This window comes from Austrofundulus limnaeus, unplaced genomic scaffold (assembly GCF_001266775.1).
Source record: "Austrofundulus limnaeus strain Quisiro unplaced genomic scaffold, Austrofundulus_limnaeus-1.0 Scaffold119, whole genome shotgun sequence".
Taxonomy (NCBI): domain Eukaryota; kingdom Metazoa; phylum Chordata; class Actinopteri; order Cyprinodontiformes; family Rivulidae; genus Austrofundulus; species Austrofundulus limnaeus.
Window position 1 is genome coordinate 50,965 of NW_013952521.1, and position 18,550 is coordinate 69,514.

General features: G+C 41.3%; 2 protein-coding genes across 2 annotated transcripts in view; one reads left to right on the forward strand and one right to left on the reverse strand.

Annotated features, from left to right (window-relative positions):
- wnt3 (wingless-type MMTV integration site family, member 3) overlaps positions 1-5,863 on the forward strand; it is a 24,096-nt gene extending 18,233 nt beyond the window's left edge. Inside the window, exons 3-4 of the mRNA XM_014014722.1 lie at positions 1,948-2,213; positions 4,474-5,863. Coding sequence (XP_013870176.1) covers positions 1,948-2,213; positions 4,474-4,953 — 746 coding nt within the window. The 3' untranslated portion in view covers positions 4,954-5,863. The remainder of the gene's footprint in view (positions 1-1,947; positions 2,214-4,473) is intronic.
- A 2,491-nt stretch (positions 5,864-8,354) lies between these two features.
- The window catches only part of LOC106521948 (vesicle-fusing ATPase), a gene marked incomplete in the record, with an annotated part of 27,609 nt that continues 17,413 nt past the window's right edge, over positions 8,355-18,550 (reverse strand). The window contains 10 exon segments of the mRNA XM_014014727.1: positions 8,355-8,744; positions 10,525-10,597; positions 10,763-10,818; positions 12,692-12,805; positions 12,967-13,101; positions 15,992-16,071; positions 16,727-16,793; positions 17,124-17,257; positions 17,334-17,490; positions 17,875-17,970. Of these exon segments, the coding sequence (XP_013870181.1) occupies positions 10,567-10,597; positions 10,763-10,818; positions 12,692-12,805; positions 12,967-13,101; positions 15,992-16,071; positions 16,727-16,793; positions 17,124-17,257; positions 17,334-17,490; positions 17,875-17,970 (870 nt within the window).

Genomic DNA, 18,550 nt, shown 5'->3' on the forward strand with positions numbered 1-18,550 from the left:
GTGCTGCTGGCTGGACCCTTTGTGGTGATAATACAGTGTGACACAAGGGAAACAAAGGCGGATTGATGGGCCCAGCAGGTAGCAGGAGCAGCTCCGGCCTTGGTTAACAGCCACAGTTCCAGGGGCCCGAAGCTCACAGGGGCTGGTTTCCAGAAGGCCCAGTACACTCCTGGAAATGTTAAAAAACGTTCCACGTTCACACGATAACGCTATGATCACAATCGCTGTTTGGACAAAACAGCATGTGCGAACGTACATTTTCCTATAAAACGGTGGAAATTGTTTAAAACATCTGGGACCTGGATGATTCAAAGAGTTTCAGTAGCTGTGGCAAAAGTCAGGGGTTGCAGCCCATGTGGGCTGGTGAAATGAGACGGTCTAGTTTACGGATGATGTATGTTTGCGTGACCAGGCGTTACCACAGTGTTACGTTTTACGTTACATGCCTTTAGTTGTCTTTTCATGGTCTGACTTCATATAATTGAGTGTTGTTAAAAAAATCTACATGTAAATAAATAAAAAACATTATTAACTTGGGTTTAGCTCCACTATCAGTACTTGTAACTGCATTTGATCGAACATCTCATTGCAGCATAAAGTTCATCAGCGAAGTTGCTAAACTTACACTAGAAAACAAGTTCTTAGGTTAATGATAAATTTCCAAATTCCACTGTAAAAAATAATAAATAAAACTTGTTTTTCTGGTTAGTTTGCTGACAGCACAATGAACCCTGGGATATCGTCAACCATGGATACTCAGACGCYGCCTACATTTTCGGGTTTTTACACATTGGTGCAACGGTTTACGGCGTGGTGCAGTAGACGATTGCCCAAAATGCAACAGAACTGTTGCGATTTTACTTAAAATGTCCAACATCAAGCTGAGCAGGAGTGCACTTCTGTGGCCTGTAACGTGTTCTGTTGAAGAATAAGCTTTAGAGCTTTGTGGTCACCGGCAAACTGCAAGTTTATTTAGTTTGATCACGTCCTGTTGTTTAAAAAAAAGAAATTAAAAAGAAATCCAGGCCACTCGAAGCTTCAGGACACATTTTCGTGTGTGTGCGTTTGTCTGCACCGGTGCCAGTGGTGTGTAATGAGTGAGCCACTGTAAGTGTGCTGTGGTTGTGAAACAATGGTGTCTGGTTACACAATAAGCTGTTGCCTTCAAAGGAGGCGTAACACCATCCCTGAGACGGAGAAAGAAACAGAACGACACGCTGCAGGATTTCACCGAAGGGGGTGGGGTGTGGGGGGGAAACACTCCTGAAACAGTATCCAGACGAAGAGCAGCACACCTCGAGGATGACAGGAGGGTCCCTGAGATCCCACCGAGCTTAACCCTCCTGACGTCACAACAGACTGACGCCACTGCAGCAAATCTTACAATAAAAAAATGTAAACAATGTTCTGTAAAATATATTTGATAAAACACCTGGTCAAATATGATCAAATCTTTTTTGTTTTCTTCTTCTTCTTGTGTTTACAGTTTGTATATATTAAACAGTGTATTGTTCTAAGTGTTATGTGCATGCTCCTCGCCTTGTTTCCTGTTTCTGCTGTGTTTTCGCATATAGCACCATGTACAGGTCTGGCAGAGTTACTGCAGCATTTCGGGTCATTTCCATGATTATAAACAGTACCAGGATATTTTTAAAATGACAATTTAAAAAATGCCTTTTGAGGGAAAAAAAGTTCTCCTGTTGACAAGGCCTTGGTTTTGTTTTCTAGGGTTCTTATTTTTCCCACTGGCAAATACCTGCACCTAAATATGTCTTTTCAAAGATGAAATGTTGTGTTAAAAGGTTATCGCCTGCAGGGATCCCATCTGTCTCAAAATTGGCAGCAGTAAAACATCATTTCTGTCCAGGCTTTTGCACAAGATTGACACTCTCCCCCTCTTTTTCTCTCCCCCGACTCTCTCTGTCTGTCTTCGTTCGTCTCTTTTAGCAACCAGAGAGTCGGCGTTTGTCCACGCCATAGCCTCCGCAGGCGTCGCCTTCGCGGTGACACGCTCTTGCGCCGAGGGGACGTCCACCATGTGCGGCTGCGACTCCCACCACAAGGGGCCCCCCGGCGAGGGGTGGAAGTGGGGTGGCTGCAGTGAGGARGCAGAGTTCGGGGTGCTGGTGTCCAGGGAGTTCGCTGATGCCAGAGAGAACCGGCCGGACGCTCGCTCGGCGATGAACAGGCACAACAACGAGGCGGGACGCTCGGTAAATACGATTGGTTTCATTTGGTTTTTCTCTTATTTCTGTTGTTTTAATCAGACTTCAGTTCTTGACTTTGAATGACTGGGTAATTACTCATCTAAACAACACCCGCCCCCCACCTCTCACGCTTTGCATTCAATGAAAAAATTCCCCAACAGTCAAATAACCCAAGTGAGCCGAGGGGGAAAGAAGGGAAATCAACTCTGATTTAAAACTTCACCGGCTGCTGAACAGGCCCTCAACAGCTTGCTGTGGGGGGCAAACAGAGGGACCACACTGCAACAGGACGACCCTTTGATCTGTCGGAGGGACCGCAGCCGCTAACGACGATGTTCACCTTCAGCTCTTTCCACCTGCACCTCTCACGCTCCAGTATTTATCCCTCAGGGCTCCGGACTTATCTCAGCGTGACAAGCTGACACCGTGATGTCACTGCCCCACCTCACCCGAAAAGTCTTCAACCACCTGCCTTCCACCCCAGCTGGGGGAAATTCTCCTGCTAAATACATCTGACGAAATAAAGCACAGCAAGATCAAAAACACGAAGGTGAAATGCGCCCTGAGGGAGCACACTCATGATGTGACTTCAGAGCGAATCAGCAGCTCAGAGCGTCTGGGCTCCACAGCTGCACCCAAACATCTACAACCTGCAGCCGGGGACGTTGTTTGCTTCTTGGTGCAATCGAAAACCTGGGTCGCCTGTAAACTTTTGACCCAGATGTTGCACCGGAACTTGTCTGATACGGAGTAAGAGCAGAGAATTTTAGTTTCACACTGGGTGTTTTTCTGTTTTTTTGCAATCGTTTGCACATTTTGAGCCATTCATCTATCAAAATGTTTTAGGGTTAGGGTTTTTAAGGTGCCATGACTTTGGCCTTTGCAACTGCTATAATTTTCAAACTCTAAACTTATTTTAAAATATTTTTCTGACAAGCCTGCCCTCTTTTTGTGAAGGCAAAAGTACGGCAGATTAATTTTCTCTCTGTTTTTTACTTCAGCAGTTTATCTGTTGCAGATCCAGCTTGAGATTTTTGTTGAAATCTGTCCAGAGGTTCGTGATGTTTTGGTAACAAATGGACTAGGGTTGGGCAAAATCATATTGTGTGCAATTATCATCAGAAAAACTGTCAACAGTTTGTAATTAAAGCAATGCATGCCGTATGACGATGACTACTGCTATCATTATCGGGGGCACATGTGAGCCCAACAGAAGAAGACAGCGCAGAGCAACCAGTGGTGCATCTAGGATTTTTCTGAGTAAGGGGCCGTGTATTCGTTCAACACTGCACACAAATCCCTACTGTGCAAGGATGTGTTTAGACATTGAACATCCACCATCACTGCTTTTGGGCAAAGGACAGAGGAGTGACAGGACAAGGGAACTTCAGGGGCCAATCAGACATCATCTGGGGCCAATGCCCCTGTGGCCCCGCCCCTAGAATTGCCCCTGAAAGAAACTAAGGCTAACTCTAACACTATGAACTTGTTTAATCGCCTTAAAAACCAATATAAACCAGAGTACAAGAGAAGTCCAAAAATGCGGACCAAGGTCACAACTCTTCATTTAAGTACAATAGACTTGATTGTAGTTAAAACTGTTACAAATGCTTGAAGTGAGCCGAGCTCATGTTTTTTTTGGCAAAACACAGAGGTTTCAATAGAAATGTTTTTGGACTGAATTTGATCTAAACTGATTTGTGTTAAACTTTCCTTTAGGATCATAGAAGAGATTTTTCATAACTATAAATTTACTTTTTGAGCTTCTTGAACTTCCTCAATTCCAATTTTATTTATTTACCGTTATTTAACCAGGCAAGTCCCATTGAGATCTCAGATCTCTTTTTCAAGGGCGGCCTGGGCCTGAAGGCAACCTATTGTACATGTTTTGGTGGGTGGGGGAAACCAGAGTACCCGGAGAAAACCCATGCAAGCATGAGGAGAACATGCAAATTCCTCAAAGAAAGACCCCAGGTCTGAACTGGGGATCGAACCCAGGACCTTCTTGCTGTGGGGCGTCGGTGCTAACCCCTGAGCCGTCGTCCTGCCAAATAGCGTCCATAGTAACCTGTGTTTTATCGGTTGACCTGTGACCCACAAGTACTCGTATCTACGAAATGGTTTGTCTTCCAACAATCGTCATCGACTAAATGCCACAATTAATCGTGACCATTTGTTTAGCAAATATTGTCCAACCCTAAGACGGACACACAAACAGAGTTTTATTCCAGTTTGTTTCCTAACCAGTATCTTCTGTGTTTTTCAGACCATCCTAGACCACATGCACCTGCGCTGTAAATGCCATGGCCTCTCAGGAAGCTGCGAGGTGAAGACATGTTGGTGGGCGCAGCCCGACTTCCGCATGCTGGGCGACTACCTGAAGGACAAGTACGACAGCGCCTCGGAGATGGTGGTGGAGAAGCACCGCGAGTCTCGGGGCTGGGTGGAGACCCTCCGGGTCAAGTACGCCTTCTTCAAACACCCCACCGAGCGCGACCTGGTCTACTACGAGGGCTCGCCCAACTTTTGCGAGCCCAACTCGGAGACAGGCTCGTTCGGGACTCGCGACCGGGTCTGCAACGTGTCGTCACACGGCATCGAGGGCTGCGACCTCCTGTGCTGCGGCCGCGGCCACAACACCCGGACTGAGAAGCGCAAGGAGAAGTGCCACTGCATCTTCCACTGGTGCTGTTACGTCAGCTGCCAGGAGTGCGTGCGTGTTTATGACGTGCACACGTGCAAATAAAAAAAAACTTAAACGGACTGCTCGGACCTTCAACCTTCTTCCCCAGCCTGACCCCTGCACGGCTTCCCTGCCTTCCCAAACATTCAGCACCCCACTCAGGCTATAACGGGTGAATCCAACCAGACACCGATTCTTCTACAGCCAAAACCCGCACTACTCAGTCCGAACCACTACGCCCACCACTTCTCAAGGGAAGAAGTTGCGTCACTCCTACCCCCACCTGTCTTTATTTATTTCCCTTTCATGCCAACACTGTTCATGGCATGTATAGTAACACTTTTTACCTGTGAGATTAATGCAGTAAAACTCTTTGCTTTAAAATAAAAAAAAGCATCTTTRAACTAACACCTCATCTCTCCAGCCACTCAAGCTGTTTTTGTTCCTTTTTATATTTAATCTGAACCAACGTCTCCATCTAAAGAGATACTTCAACAGCTTCAGAAAAACCCATCTGTAACTACTGAACTGAAAACCAGCAGGCCGGCGTTGGAAGTGCCACAGTCCTGTCTTTTTTGTAAACTACTGAGCTGAATCCTCAGTGTTGCTCTTTTTTATTTTGCTGACTGACTTTGCTGCTCCAATCAGTCAASTGGGAAGTCTGGAAGACATATGCTACAGTGTGATTTTTTTTTATAGCCTTGCGTTTTTGAATTATTACCACTGGGATGGGACAAGAGGTATGCAGGAGGAGGGGGGGGACACTCATTCCTTTGACTAACAACCCTACACATGTATATGTATGCACTATTCAGTTAATTCCAGGTGGMTAAAAATAATCTCTGCATTGTTTATGTGAGCAAATTCTTCTTTAATGCAACGTTCTTCTGAATGATGTCTTTGTTACTGCAACCCCAGTTATGAAAAGGTTGTGTAAACTGTGAATAAAACGCAATAATTTGAAAGTCTCAAACCCATATTTTACTCACTGTGGAACATTTTAAACAGCAAATGTTTAAGCTAATAAAGTTGCCAATATTTTTGACCTTTGAGCTCAGAGGTTTCTACAGATTCTATCAATCTGTTGATGAATATGAACTTTAAATGAAGGGATATTTGGAGTCTCAGTTTTCTGTTGAGAAACGTTACTCTGAAACTGTTGCACTATTTTTAGACAGTTTTGCTCGGACCTCTGCCCATCTTTGGTTCTGAGAAATATAGTTTTCATATCCAGTTCTCTTATTAATCTGTTGACAGATAACCAGATTACTTTTCGTGTAACTTTTATTGTCCCATCTCAATTTTAAAGGCCATAAAAAACAACTTTTTTCTAAAATTGTAATGATTATTTTTAAACATCTGATAACTATGATCCACTGTGAAAAAATATGGGTTTATGAGATTTGCAAACCAATGCGTTCTATTTTTAGTTACATTTTACCCAACCCAGGTGTTTTTGGAGTTGGGGTTGTATTTAAAAACAGAAAAATCAAAATGTAAATTGCTTGTGATTGCCAGAGATTTAATGCAACTGATTATTTACAGCAAATGTACGCGTCGAGCTTTAGCTCATCTTAATGACACTCCTGACCTACAGGAGGTTCAGACTAAAAATACATATTTTAAAGGTTTTTAAGTTTAAAGAAAAAAAGAGGGGACATGTGATGACATGTGGAGACCATGGGGTAGAGAAGCTCTTTCATTCCTGAAAGTTTTTTTTTTTTAGTTGAAGTATGCCTGGTTTATGAACTCGTGTTCTTGTCTGTACACCCTAAAACATGCCCGCCTCAGTTTCAGAAAATTCTGTTGAGAAATACAGCAGGGGGGGACAGATGTCTGTGTTTCATTTCAAATTAAATTGTAAAGAAATGTTAGTTTAAAAGGTCACCGAAGAAAAAGTGCGGGGAAAGGGGAAAAGACTTTGTGTTTATGTAGCTTTTTCAAAATTTGGTTTTGAGAAAACTGAGGTGAAGATTTTTGGGGGATGCATGAAATCTGACGATGCAGCCTGCTTCCTGTTCATCCTCTCTAACAAAACTACGAGTTCCCCTGTAGGCCTGAAGGTGGCGCCTCACTGGGCCCTGACTCGCTGGCAGACTCAAACTTTCGAGGTCATTCTCGGTTTCCTTGTGTGACTCTAAGATGCTCGAGTTTTGAACCGATTCTCCTCTCAAACACGTCCCGGTCTGAAAACGAAAAATAAAATTTCGAATAAATCATGAGAAGTCATGATGAAATAAGCTGGGCATTTGAAATGTTTGATGCAAAACAGCTAATTCAGCTAATTTTCTCACCGCTTTGAGCCGCAGTTCAGTGAGACCCAACCTTCAGGTCGTCCTCCAGCTGGACGCACCCGTCTGCGTCCACCCCTCCACCCTCCTACTTTTCCCGCTATATCCAAAGTTTTGTACAAATGTTTTAAAGTGAATAATTCCCTTTTTATTTTATAATCGTAAATGTTATGTTTTTATAATTATTATTTATTATACAATGTATATATCTGTATGACTGACCTAAGATTATATATTTGAAGAACAAAAATTTGTCTCGTTTCAAGTTTTTCTTTCCTTCCTTTTCACAACTATGACTTCAAATTTGTGGCAGTTATGAAGTTTTTAAAGGGATATTTCAGATTTTTAGAAGAGAAGTTCTGTGTAAATGTGAGAAATGATTAATATCTTACATGTAGGCTGTTAGTTCATCAGTCTGGTCACAGTCAAAGTCTGTTGTTCAGTTATCTACACCAGGTAAGATACTGACTGTTCATAACATTTCCACAAAACAGAAAATGCTAACAAATTGAAGATTTGTTCAAAAAATATGGCTTCCAAATATTATGAATAAGTTTAAAATATGGATTAGTAAAATAATAATAATAATAATAGTAATAATAATAATAATAATAATAATAATAAAGGACTAGAGTTCTTTGAAGAAACTTTTTTCAGTAATATCACCATTTGTGACTAAGATCATCATGACACAGTTTTTGTCAAACAGTAAAAACAATCTCATGAGATATGTGAGAGGTTACGGGATGACCCTCGGCTACTACCCGGCCAAATTTTAGCTGAATATTTGTAAAACTGACTGAGTTAAAGCCATTGTTGTGTTTTAATTTGGCTGTGGCAGATATCTTACCCAGTTCTAAGTGTGCATTTAAGGATTATTTTCTGAAGTTTCATTAAAATAAGTCCAATAGTTTATGGTGAGATTTTATTTAAAAGCAGATAAGATGCTGCAGAATCAAAACTTCCTTTTTTTTTGCAAATAAAACTATATTAAAACCTAGGTATCAACCAAAACTTAAAAATAAATGAATAAATTCTTGAAGGAGCAAAAGCCTTAAAAAATGTCTGTCATGAAACTTAGTTTGGCCTTATAGAAATGTTTATTTTGTTTCTTAGTTGACTTTAATGTCAAGGCTGATCGGTGCAGGAGGGTTTGATCAATAATTAACGACATTTCTTGTTAGCAACATTTAATTTATTCATACAATAAAAAGATGAGACAGAAGCATGGTGTCCTGGAATGATTAGATTACTGTGCACACAAATAAAACCTGCATAAACAAACATCTTTAGTGTTTGCCCATCCTGACGTGGAGCAGCGTCGTTAGCTCGGACTCTTTTTAACTTCAAACAAATCTGAATAAAATCCCAGAGGAGCGCCGGGAACGTCACAGATTACAGCATTAGCCATCAGCAAACACGAAACCCAAACACGGAGTTTGTATCTGATTTTACGCGCTCACATAGTGCCGAGGAGGAGACGGTGGCCTGGTTGGTGTCTGCGCCACAGAGCTTCAGGGATGGATTCCTGCCAGCCTCTTCCAGGCTCCCGCTGCTGAGCGTCTGAGTGAAAAGAGACGAATAAAAGTGAGAAACGACAGACGAGCGAAGGAGGCGTGCTGCCACAGGAGAGCACCTGTCTAGTCGACCTATTTTTAGGCGCGCCGACTATACCATAAGTCTGCGATGAGACGCAAACCTCCTGCAGCAACAACAAAAGCTGAGGTTTGTTCTTTATCAGCCGCGCTCCTCATAGGATGGATTTAAAGAAACTTTCAGAAAGTTTGTGCTTTAAGAGGATTTAAGAGCCTCAGATTCAGAGAACTCTGTGACAGCTGAGTGCTCAGTGACAGCTGGAGTGTAATGAAGAATTTAAAAAGTAAAAAGCAGAACACGACAGTGGCTAAAATGAGCAGAACAGAAGAAGAAATTACTAAGTCAAAATCTAAAGTGGCCTGACCAAAAAAGTTAAAACAAGCAGAACTGAAATAAATAAAATAGAAGCTAAAACGAGCATAGAGGCTGAAAAGAATAAACCACAAGCTAAAAGTGTCAAAATAAAAGCTAAAATGAGAGCAACTTAAGCAAAAAGTGGTAGAACAGTAGCTAAAATGAATTAAAAGGAGGCAGAAAAGAGCAGAGCACAAGCTAAAGGCTAAAACTGGCAAAACAGTAGCTAAAATGAGCAGAACAGAACCAAAAACTGAGGCTAAAGATGGCAGGGCAAAATATTGATTGAGCAAACTACAAGCTAAAAGCTAAAACTGGCAAAACAGACGCTAAAATGAGCAGATCAGAAGTTAAAACAGAGGTTAAAAATAGCTGAGCAAAGAACGGARAGAGCAAACCAAAAGCTAAAAGCTAAAGCTGGCAGAAAAGTAGCTAAAATGAGCAACCACAAGCTAAAACAGAGGCTAAAAATAGCTGAGCAAAGAATGGATAGAGCAAACCACAAGCTAAAAAATAAAACTGTCAGAACATTAGCTAAAATGAGCAGAACAAAAGCTAAAACTAGCAGAGCAAAAGACGGATAGAGCAAACCAAAAGCTAAAAGCTAAAGCTGGCAGAAAAGTAGCTAAAATGAGCAACCACAAGCTAAAACAGAGGCTAAAAATAGCCGAGCAAATGGATAGCGCAAACCACAAACTAAATGCTACAGCTGGCTGAGAAGTTGCTAAAATGAGCAAAACAGAAGCTAAAGCAGAGACTAAAATAGAACAAACAAAAAGCTAAAGGCTAAAGCTGGCAGAAAAGAGCTAAAATGAGCAGAACAAAAACTAAAACAGAGGCTAAAATAGAGCAAACCACAAGCTGAAGGCCAAAACTGGCAGAATGGTAGCTAAAATGAGCAGAACAGAAGCTAAAATTAARCAAATAGAGGCTAAAAAGAATATAGCTGAAAAGAGCAAACCTCAAGCTAAAAAGTAAGAATGGCAGAATAGCAGCTGAAAGCTAAAATGATCAAAACCTGTGCTATTCAAAAAATTAGCCAAACATCAGCTAAAATGAATGTTCCTGAGTTAAACTGAAGTTAAAATTGCATCACAAACTATCAGCAACATTTCTTGTCCAATTTCCACAGTTCAGACTTTTAGCTGCCACTCAGTCACATCATCCACGATGAGCACGTTGAGCTGCTGACGATAAAAAACGATATCTGGGCCGGGACAGTTGGAAACTCGTTAGCAACTCAAAGAAGCGAGAAAATTGTTTGGCTTGAATGAAATCAGCCTCGGCAGAAAAGGTGATGTTTTGATGGTGATAATTCACCTACATTTGTTAACTTTAATCTCCTTTATTAACAAAATTAAACACAGACTTAAAGCAGGCTCAGCAGTCTTACCATTGAAAGCTGCCTCTTCTTCACTATGTGGGACCAGTGGGTCTAGATCCCTGCGAACTTATTAGAACCCAGTCTGCACAAAGAGGAGGAAAAGGAAACCTGTTTAATATTAATCACACTTGATACAATGATCATATGTAAACATCTGTGCTCTCCTCTCAGACAGGTCGAAGGAACGGATGAGAGCGAGTGTTCAGTGTCACAGAAATCTGTCGAGAAGCAGGAAGTGAGTACTTACGCTCCTTCATCCTTCAGTAGACTCAGGAACTTACTAACCCTGTAGTCAGGATCCATCTGAAAGACAAAAACACAGGTTTAGTAAAAGAACTTCACATTATCAAAAAGAAAAAAATTGTATAGGTCTTCTGGACGGGTTCTTCTCTAATGAAAAGTTTCGTCTCTCCTCCAAGAGACTTCTTCAGTCTGAGAGTTTCAGGCAAAATTCAGGCTTTTAAGCACTGCCTCCATGTGACTGAAACTCACATCACATGGCTATCGTTGACACCTAATTAACACCTATTGTTAACAGGGGGTAGAGGGATACTGGCAATGGCCGCGCTGTAGGAGGGGGACAACTGAAAACGGAGGCCTCCACCTCTGTTTAATGATGGACGGTCTTTCTTCACAAAAATGGCTTCTTTTACTCCTCTCTCAAACCAACGTTCCTCTCTATCAAGAATGAGAACATCCTCATCTCTGAAAGAGTGACCGCTGGCCTGTAAATGAGTGAAAACTGCAGAGTTCTGGCCATTAGATGTAGCTCGTCTGTGTTGGGACATTCTTTTGAACAGTGGCTGCTTTGTTTCCCCGATGTATAACTGGTCAAATGATGTCCCAGTGGCTTTCAAACCCCAAAACACATTACGGCAAAGGCTGGTTCACCCCAAAGATCCGGTGCCCCGGCACAAACAGAGCAATGATGTATATGCTGTTAAGTGCCAGGAGGACTGCGACCAGTTATACATCGGGGAAACAAAGCAGCCACTGTTCAAAAGAATGTCCCAACACAGACGAGCGACATCTAATGGCCAGAACTCTGCAGTTTTCACTCATTTACAGGCCAGCGGTCACTCTTTCAGAGATGAGGATGTTCTCATTCTTGATAGAGAGGAATAAAAGAAGCCATTTTTGAGAAGACCATCCATCATTAAACAGAGGAGGAAGCCTCCGTTTTCAGTTGTCCCCCTCCTACAGCGCGGCCATTGCCAGTATCACTCTACCCCCTGTTAACAATAAGTGTTAATTAGGTGTCAACGATAGCCATGTGATGTGAGTCCTGATGCATCTCAGTAATCCAGGTAAAAAATCAAAAAGAAAAAAAATTGTGTAGGTCTTCTGGACGGGTTTTTCTTGAATTTTGCCTGAAACTCTCAGACTGAAGAAATCTCTTGGAGAAGAGATGAAACGTTTCATTAGAGAAGAACCCGTCCAGAAGACCTACACAATTTTTTTTCTTTTTGATTTTTTACCTGGATTACTGAGATGCATCAGGACAACTTCACATTATGCTGTAGATGGAAGCTGGAAGTACAGTTTGTGCTGTCGTCTCAAAAAACAAAATCCTGCTTCATTTTATTCAAAGTGAAGTTAAAACCATGAAGTCTGTGAAACAGTCCCTGAGATAAACTCTGGTGATTCAGAACACATGGTTGTAACTTGGACCGAGACTCAGAACATGGTTTTTATAACACTGAACTTCAGCAGCCGGGAGAACGGCCTGGACTACAGAGCCATCTGCTCCTCTCCAGCTCGCACACGACAGTATTTCTGTCCCTGTCAGAGCGGCCGGTGACTGCTGAGAATGTCAACCAGATGTTTGAGGAAGAGGAGGAACATACCGCTCCAGTTCAGACCACACAGTTTGACATTTTCTGTTCCCATCAAATGGGACGTGACAACGGAGTTATTAAAAAAAGGCTTTCTCGATCGTCGTATCGCAGTTGAGAGTCAATCAATCAAAACTTTATTTGTATAGTAAATTTTCACCGCCAACAGCAAAGTGCTGCACAACAGAACAAAAATACAATAAGATCAAATCAAGTAAACACTTCCGTAAGTAAAAAAGAATACAAAAAATGCACCTCTTTCTTAACACCTGGATCCACCAGGTCAAACACTCTGATTTGAGAAGGTTTTTAAATGTGCAAATCTATCATCAGTGTCTTACCTGTGCAGCCATTTCAATCAGCATGAGCAGCTTTTTTATCCCGATGAATAAAAGTTGGCCTTTTACAGCTTTAGCTATGCTCATACGCTCTTTCTCCTGGAAGGAACCCAGCAGCTGTGAAGAGCAAAGGAAACGAGGAAAACTCTTAGTTATAATGAAAATAAAAGAACAGATATTGCCCAAAGCATATATTATAAAAGATTTAAAACAGCTTCAATCCATTTAGTGATAATATCTGGACGACAATTTGAGAACAGAGTAATTTCTGGTTTTACCTCCAGCGCCTCGACCAGCTGCTCGCCTCCTGAGATGTTGGGGATGTGGACGGTGGTGCTGAAAGCGTCCAACATCTCCATCTCCTGGAGGARGTCTTTCCGACTCGTGGTGCCGATGATCAGCAGCTTTCGACCCTGAAAGACGAGCAGCTCGTTTATTGACATTTTTGTCATCTTGTTTGAATTTATTTGCTGTTAAGATGCTGAAAAAAATAAAAAGAACGGGAGAGATTAAACAATGAGAAAAAAGTGAAAGGTCATGTGTTAATAAAATATAAACAAAAAGACTAAAAGTGGGAATTAAAACCATCATCCTCATGCACTTATTTTCACTCGGACATTATAGTAAAAAGTATTCACTGCTTTTATTGCTGTGATAGAGAGTTTATAAATAGTCATAAATACCTAAAAATTATGTTTCACAAGGCATTTTGTTAAATGGTTAACTGATGTTTTTGTGCATTTCTCTCAAGTCTCTGCTACTTTTATTTTGTAGGTCAAAAGTAGAAATGTTTAGGAACATAAAAGACATTTAGTCCTAAAAAGAAAGAAATAAAATAAATCAGTTTTGATAAGGCTTTTGCAGGATGTAACATGTACTGGTCAGGATTCACTGCAAAACCTGTCCATCTTACCAAGTTTTAAAATCTTATATCCTGGCAAAAAGTCTTTTTGATCTTGTTTTGAGACTGATTTACTAAACAAGAACTGATTGCGTAAGAATAATGGGCCTCATGCAAGAACATGTTCGTATTCTTATCCTAAATTTCTCTTACTTTTGTTCATACGAAGGGTTCGTACGAACATGTCACGTCAGATTCAACAAACTCTTCTATCTTCAGGAAAAGTGTGTAAATGAGCTGCGTAAATTCCAACTGTTCTATCCAGCTGCTCGTGCACGCGAGAGATTAGCATAATTACCACCCCAAAAACACCATTTAAGGCTGTGTTTCCTGCCTCAGATATCAGGAAGTGTCCATTCATGAAAATGACAGCGAAAATTAAAAAGAAAAATTTTACGAGTTCAGAGATTGAAGTCCGTCTGTCAGAGATCCAGAAAAGAAAATCTGTCATTTTTAGCAGGTCAGCTGTGGAATAAAAAGAGCTGCTAAAAGATCATTTTCATTTATTCAGAAGACACCGTCGTGCACGGTAACACCCCCCAGCATGTTGAAGCTCCTTTAAAGTTTGCTGCACAACATTTAAACAAGCCTGTGTAATACTGGGAGAATATAGTCTGGTCAGATGAGACCAACATTGAACTGTTTGGATGCCAGAATACACATCATGTTTGGAGGTCAAATGGCACTGCACATCAGCCCAAAAACACCATACCAACAGTGAAGTTTGGAGGTGGGAACATCATGGTGTGGGGCTGTTTTTCAGCATAWGGTACTGGCAAACTTCAAATAATTGAAGGAAGGATGAGTGGAAAAATGTACAGAGACATTCTTGATAAAAATCTGCTTCCATCTACCAGGATGATGAAGATGAAACGTGGCTGGACATTTCAGCAAGACAATGAGCCCAAACACAAAGCCAAGGAAACTCTCAGTTGGTTTCAGAGAAAGAAACTAAAGCWGCTGGAATGGCCCAGCCAATCACCTGACCTGAATCCAACAGAAAATCTATGGAAAGAACTAAAGATCAGAGTTCATAGAAGAGGTCCACGAAACCTTCAAGATTTGAAGACTGTTTGTGTGGAAGAATGGGCCAAAATCACACCTGAGCAATGCATGCCACTAGTTTCTCCATKCAGGAGGCGTCTTGAAGCTGTCATTGACAACAAAGGCTTTTGTACAAAGTATTAGATACATTTCAGTAAGTGTGTTCAATACTTTTTCCCTGTGCCATTCCACATTATTACAAATAACTTCATTTCTGGACATTTATGGTTTGATTTCTTTGTATGTATGGATCACTTGGGTTGTTACCGACATCTGGTGAAAATTTCATGTCATTAGCACCTCTAGTAATATATTTACTGAGAAAAATGGTGACATGTTCAATACTTATTTTACCCGCTGTATAAGATTTTAAAACTTGGTTAGGTGGACAGTTTTTGCAGTGTAACGTCTCGTCAGTTTTGGTCCATTTTCTGGCACCGGTTTGGTTTTATAATTTCAGCATCACTTGTTTTGATACCAGTGAAGATTTTATTAAAATGATCTCTTCATGACATCTGCTTATGAATGATTTTCCCCCTCATACTTGTGTGATTTTAGTCTGTGTCAGATGAAAGCTGGCGTAATACAGGAGCTAAAACACAAACATGGCCTAAAAAAATAAAACATTTTGACAGGAAGAAGGGAAGACTGACGAATGTTGCAGGACAGAAAACGACAGCAGAGAGGACAAACATGAGCAGAGAAGACAAAAGAGAAGGGAAAGAATCGCAGCTCTGCTAAGCTGGCGAGCTGGAGGACGACCAGGAGAAGACAACGGTGGAAGATTGGTAGCAGACAGGGGGATTATGGCTGCCGGCTGCCCCCCCATGGCGTGGGGGGTTGTGATGCTGCATGCAGATGAGGTGCCACACAGGCGGCYGCGCTGCCAGGTCCTGGATCTCTCACAGAGCCCTTTCTCCTCCGTGTCCCCCCGGCCTCCCCCAGCCCCAGGCACCCCGCTGGGCTCGGGGCTTTACAACCCCGGAGGAGCGCTGCAGCCAGGCATTCAACACCAGGCCCCGCGCCACTTCTCATGCAGCCATATAGTGGCTCATCCCCTCATTCACAAACACGACAACAACAGGCGCACAGAAACTGGCACTGGAGGCAAACTACAACCAAAGAAACTATGAGAAACGGGTCTCTGTCGCCACCATTCACTCCCAGCACAACAGGGCCGAGGTAAAATACTTGCTAATAACCACACCGAGGGGAAAACTGCAGCCAAAGACCTCCAACAATTCCTCGTAAGACTTTGTGTTGGCATCCAGAAGATCTGCTGCCCTCTCTCTGCCATCTGGAGTCTAACAGCAGCGCAATGAGACCAAATCAAAAAACAATTTCTAATTTTTTTTTACCTTTGGAGGCGGCTTCTTCAGCAGCACCAGAAGAGCCTGTAGCACCAGGTTGGAGAAACGAGGCCCAATCGGAACGTAATCTGAAGGAACAGAAAGTTGATGTTTTTTTTAAATCTGGTTAACAAAACAAAACGTCCTCATAAAAATAAAAACACAGCCAAAACGCTGGGTAAATGCTGAAAAACTGCCGAAATTTGCTGAAACATGCCTGTACCTGAAGGCTAACTGAATGCTAAAAGTAGTAAAAGGCTAATTAAAAGTATCACAAGACTAGCTAGAAGCTAAAAGATACTGAAACGCTATCTAAAATATAATGTAGCAAAAATATAAAGGAACAAAAACGGCTAGCTAGAAGCTAAAAATACCAAAGATATAAGGTAAAATGAGGGAAAATTAAGTTTGAAGCTAAAATTAGCTAACAGCTAGCAAAAGCTCTAAAACCTCTAAAAGTATCAAAAGGCTGACTAAAATAAAAAAAGTGGTAGTTTAAAGCAAAAAGTAGCAAAATCATTGCATAAAATAGTCAAAGGCTAACCAAAAGCCAAATGTAACAGCTAGCTAGAACCAAATGTAGCAAAAGAACAGTAGGTGACAGCTAAAAGCAGTAAGGGAAGACAAAAAGAGGCAATTTGCTGAAGCAAAAGGAATTAAAGAAATCCCTCTTTTGACCCCTCCTCACACACACACACTACTAAAAAAACAAAATAAAATAAAACAAAAAAACAAGGTTCTCACCCAACAAGCGTTCAATGTCGTCTACAACGACGCAGCTCAGCTGGGATTTGTAGGCATCTTCAAATATCTGTTCAAAAGAAACAAAATATTCAGCCTCAGTCAAGATCGACCAATAGAGACATATCTTTCATCTTAGGCTCCACCCCCTAAAATTTATGTAAAAAATTAGCTAAATTTTTGGTTATGCTAGCAATGCTCAGATTGTCAGTGAAAGTAAAAAAAACAGACTTAAGAAGAAAACTTTTGGTTTAAGACATGATATGTTGATATATATGAAATTATTTCACTTTAGTTTGTTTGAATCTGATTTAAAATCTAACGTAACTTCTTCGTTTTTGTGGTAAAAAAAAAACTTGATTTATAACTAAATCATCTGTTCTAAATGTGAATATCCAACCTTTTTGATTGCTTGGCACTTTGCGATCTCAGAATGTCCGATCATCTTGTCAGGAGAGCAGATCTTGATGAAAGGGAACTGGGAATCTTCTGCGATCTTAGCTGCCAGCGCTGTTTTGCCGCTGCTCGGTGGGCCTGAGGGTGAAGAGCGAGTTTGAAACCTGCAGTCGGAGTTCTGCCATTAGACCGTGAGACGTTTTTAATGCCGCACCTTCCAGAAGCACAGACACCAGCGGCGTGCGATCGCTGTTCTTCGTCTGCTGAACCAGCAGCTCCCCGTCCTCCAGAACCGCCGACACCGGGTCTCCCCACCGGATTATACCGTTCATGATGTAGCTGGCGTAGTCCTCCTGGTTGGTTCCAAATGCCTGGAGGAGAGGAACAAAAACATGAAACTTTGTAGTTTCTCTTTTGATCCAACAAATTCCATCAAACAACAAAGTTTAGGAGTCAAACGCACAAACCAKCAAAATGATTAAAGTCTACAAATACATCAGGATTACTCTGACAACTCCAATGAGCTAAACTAAGCTAAAAGGGGCAGGTATTATACGATTTTTTTCTTCTTCTGCAACCTTTCATTTATGATTTGTATTTTTATTGTATATAGAATTTGTTTTTTTTAATGAAAATGAATGACTAAACTAAACTAAACTAAACTAAACGACTAAGATGCTATCCTTGATGGTGGGCAGTTTGTTCTTCCTGTCACTCAATCACTCCAGCATTATAAAGACAAAAGTATAACTTACCGGTTTGATGTCGTTATTCAGTGAAGCCATGAAGTCTAGTCTGCTGACCTGCAGCTTCTCTGCTGTCTGAATATCGACCTCCACTGTGTTGCTCGCCTACAGCACCAAAAACACAAAACTTTTACACTTTCAGACAGCAACAAAACACAAAGAAAACTGCTTTTACAGCAAGAATGCTGCGAGCTGAATGACTTTGCTGAAACCTGCTGAAGAGCCTGAAAGTTGAAGCCAAGTTGTAGCTCAAAAGGAGCAAAACACAAGCTAAATGCTAGTTAAAAGCCAAAAGTAAAGCATGAGCAAAAAAGTAGCAACACTCTTGCTAAAAACTAAATGTAGCAAAAGAGAATAGTAACAAAAGGCTACCTGAAAGCTAAAACTAACAAAAGTACTAACAAAGCAGCAAAAGGTTAGCTTAAGCTACATAGGAGCTAAGTGTTGTAAATGGGCCAACTAAAAGCTAAAACGAGCAAAGCAGCTAAAAGCTAACAAACTCAAAAAGCTAGCTCAAACTATTCACTGCTAGCTAGCGTGGCTAGCTTGAAGCTAAAGGGTATTAGAAAAAAATTTACAAAGCACATAAGCTGAAACAGATTTTATTGAGAACAAAGTTTTTCAGGACAGGGTTCCTAGAGTTTAAGGCAAGTAAATTTAAGACTTTTTAAGACCTCTTTAATGC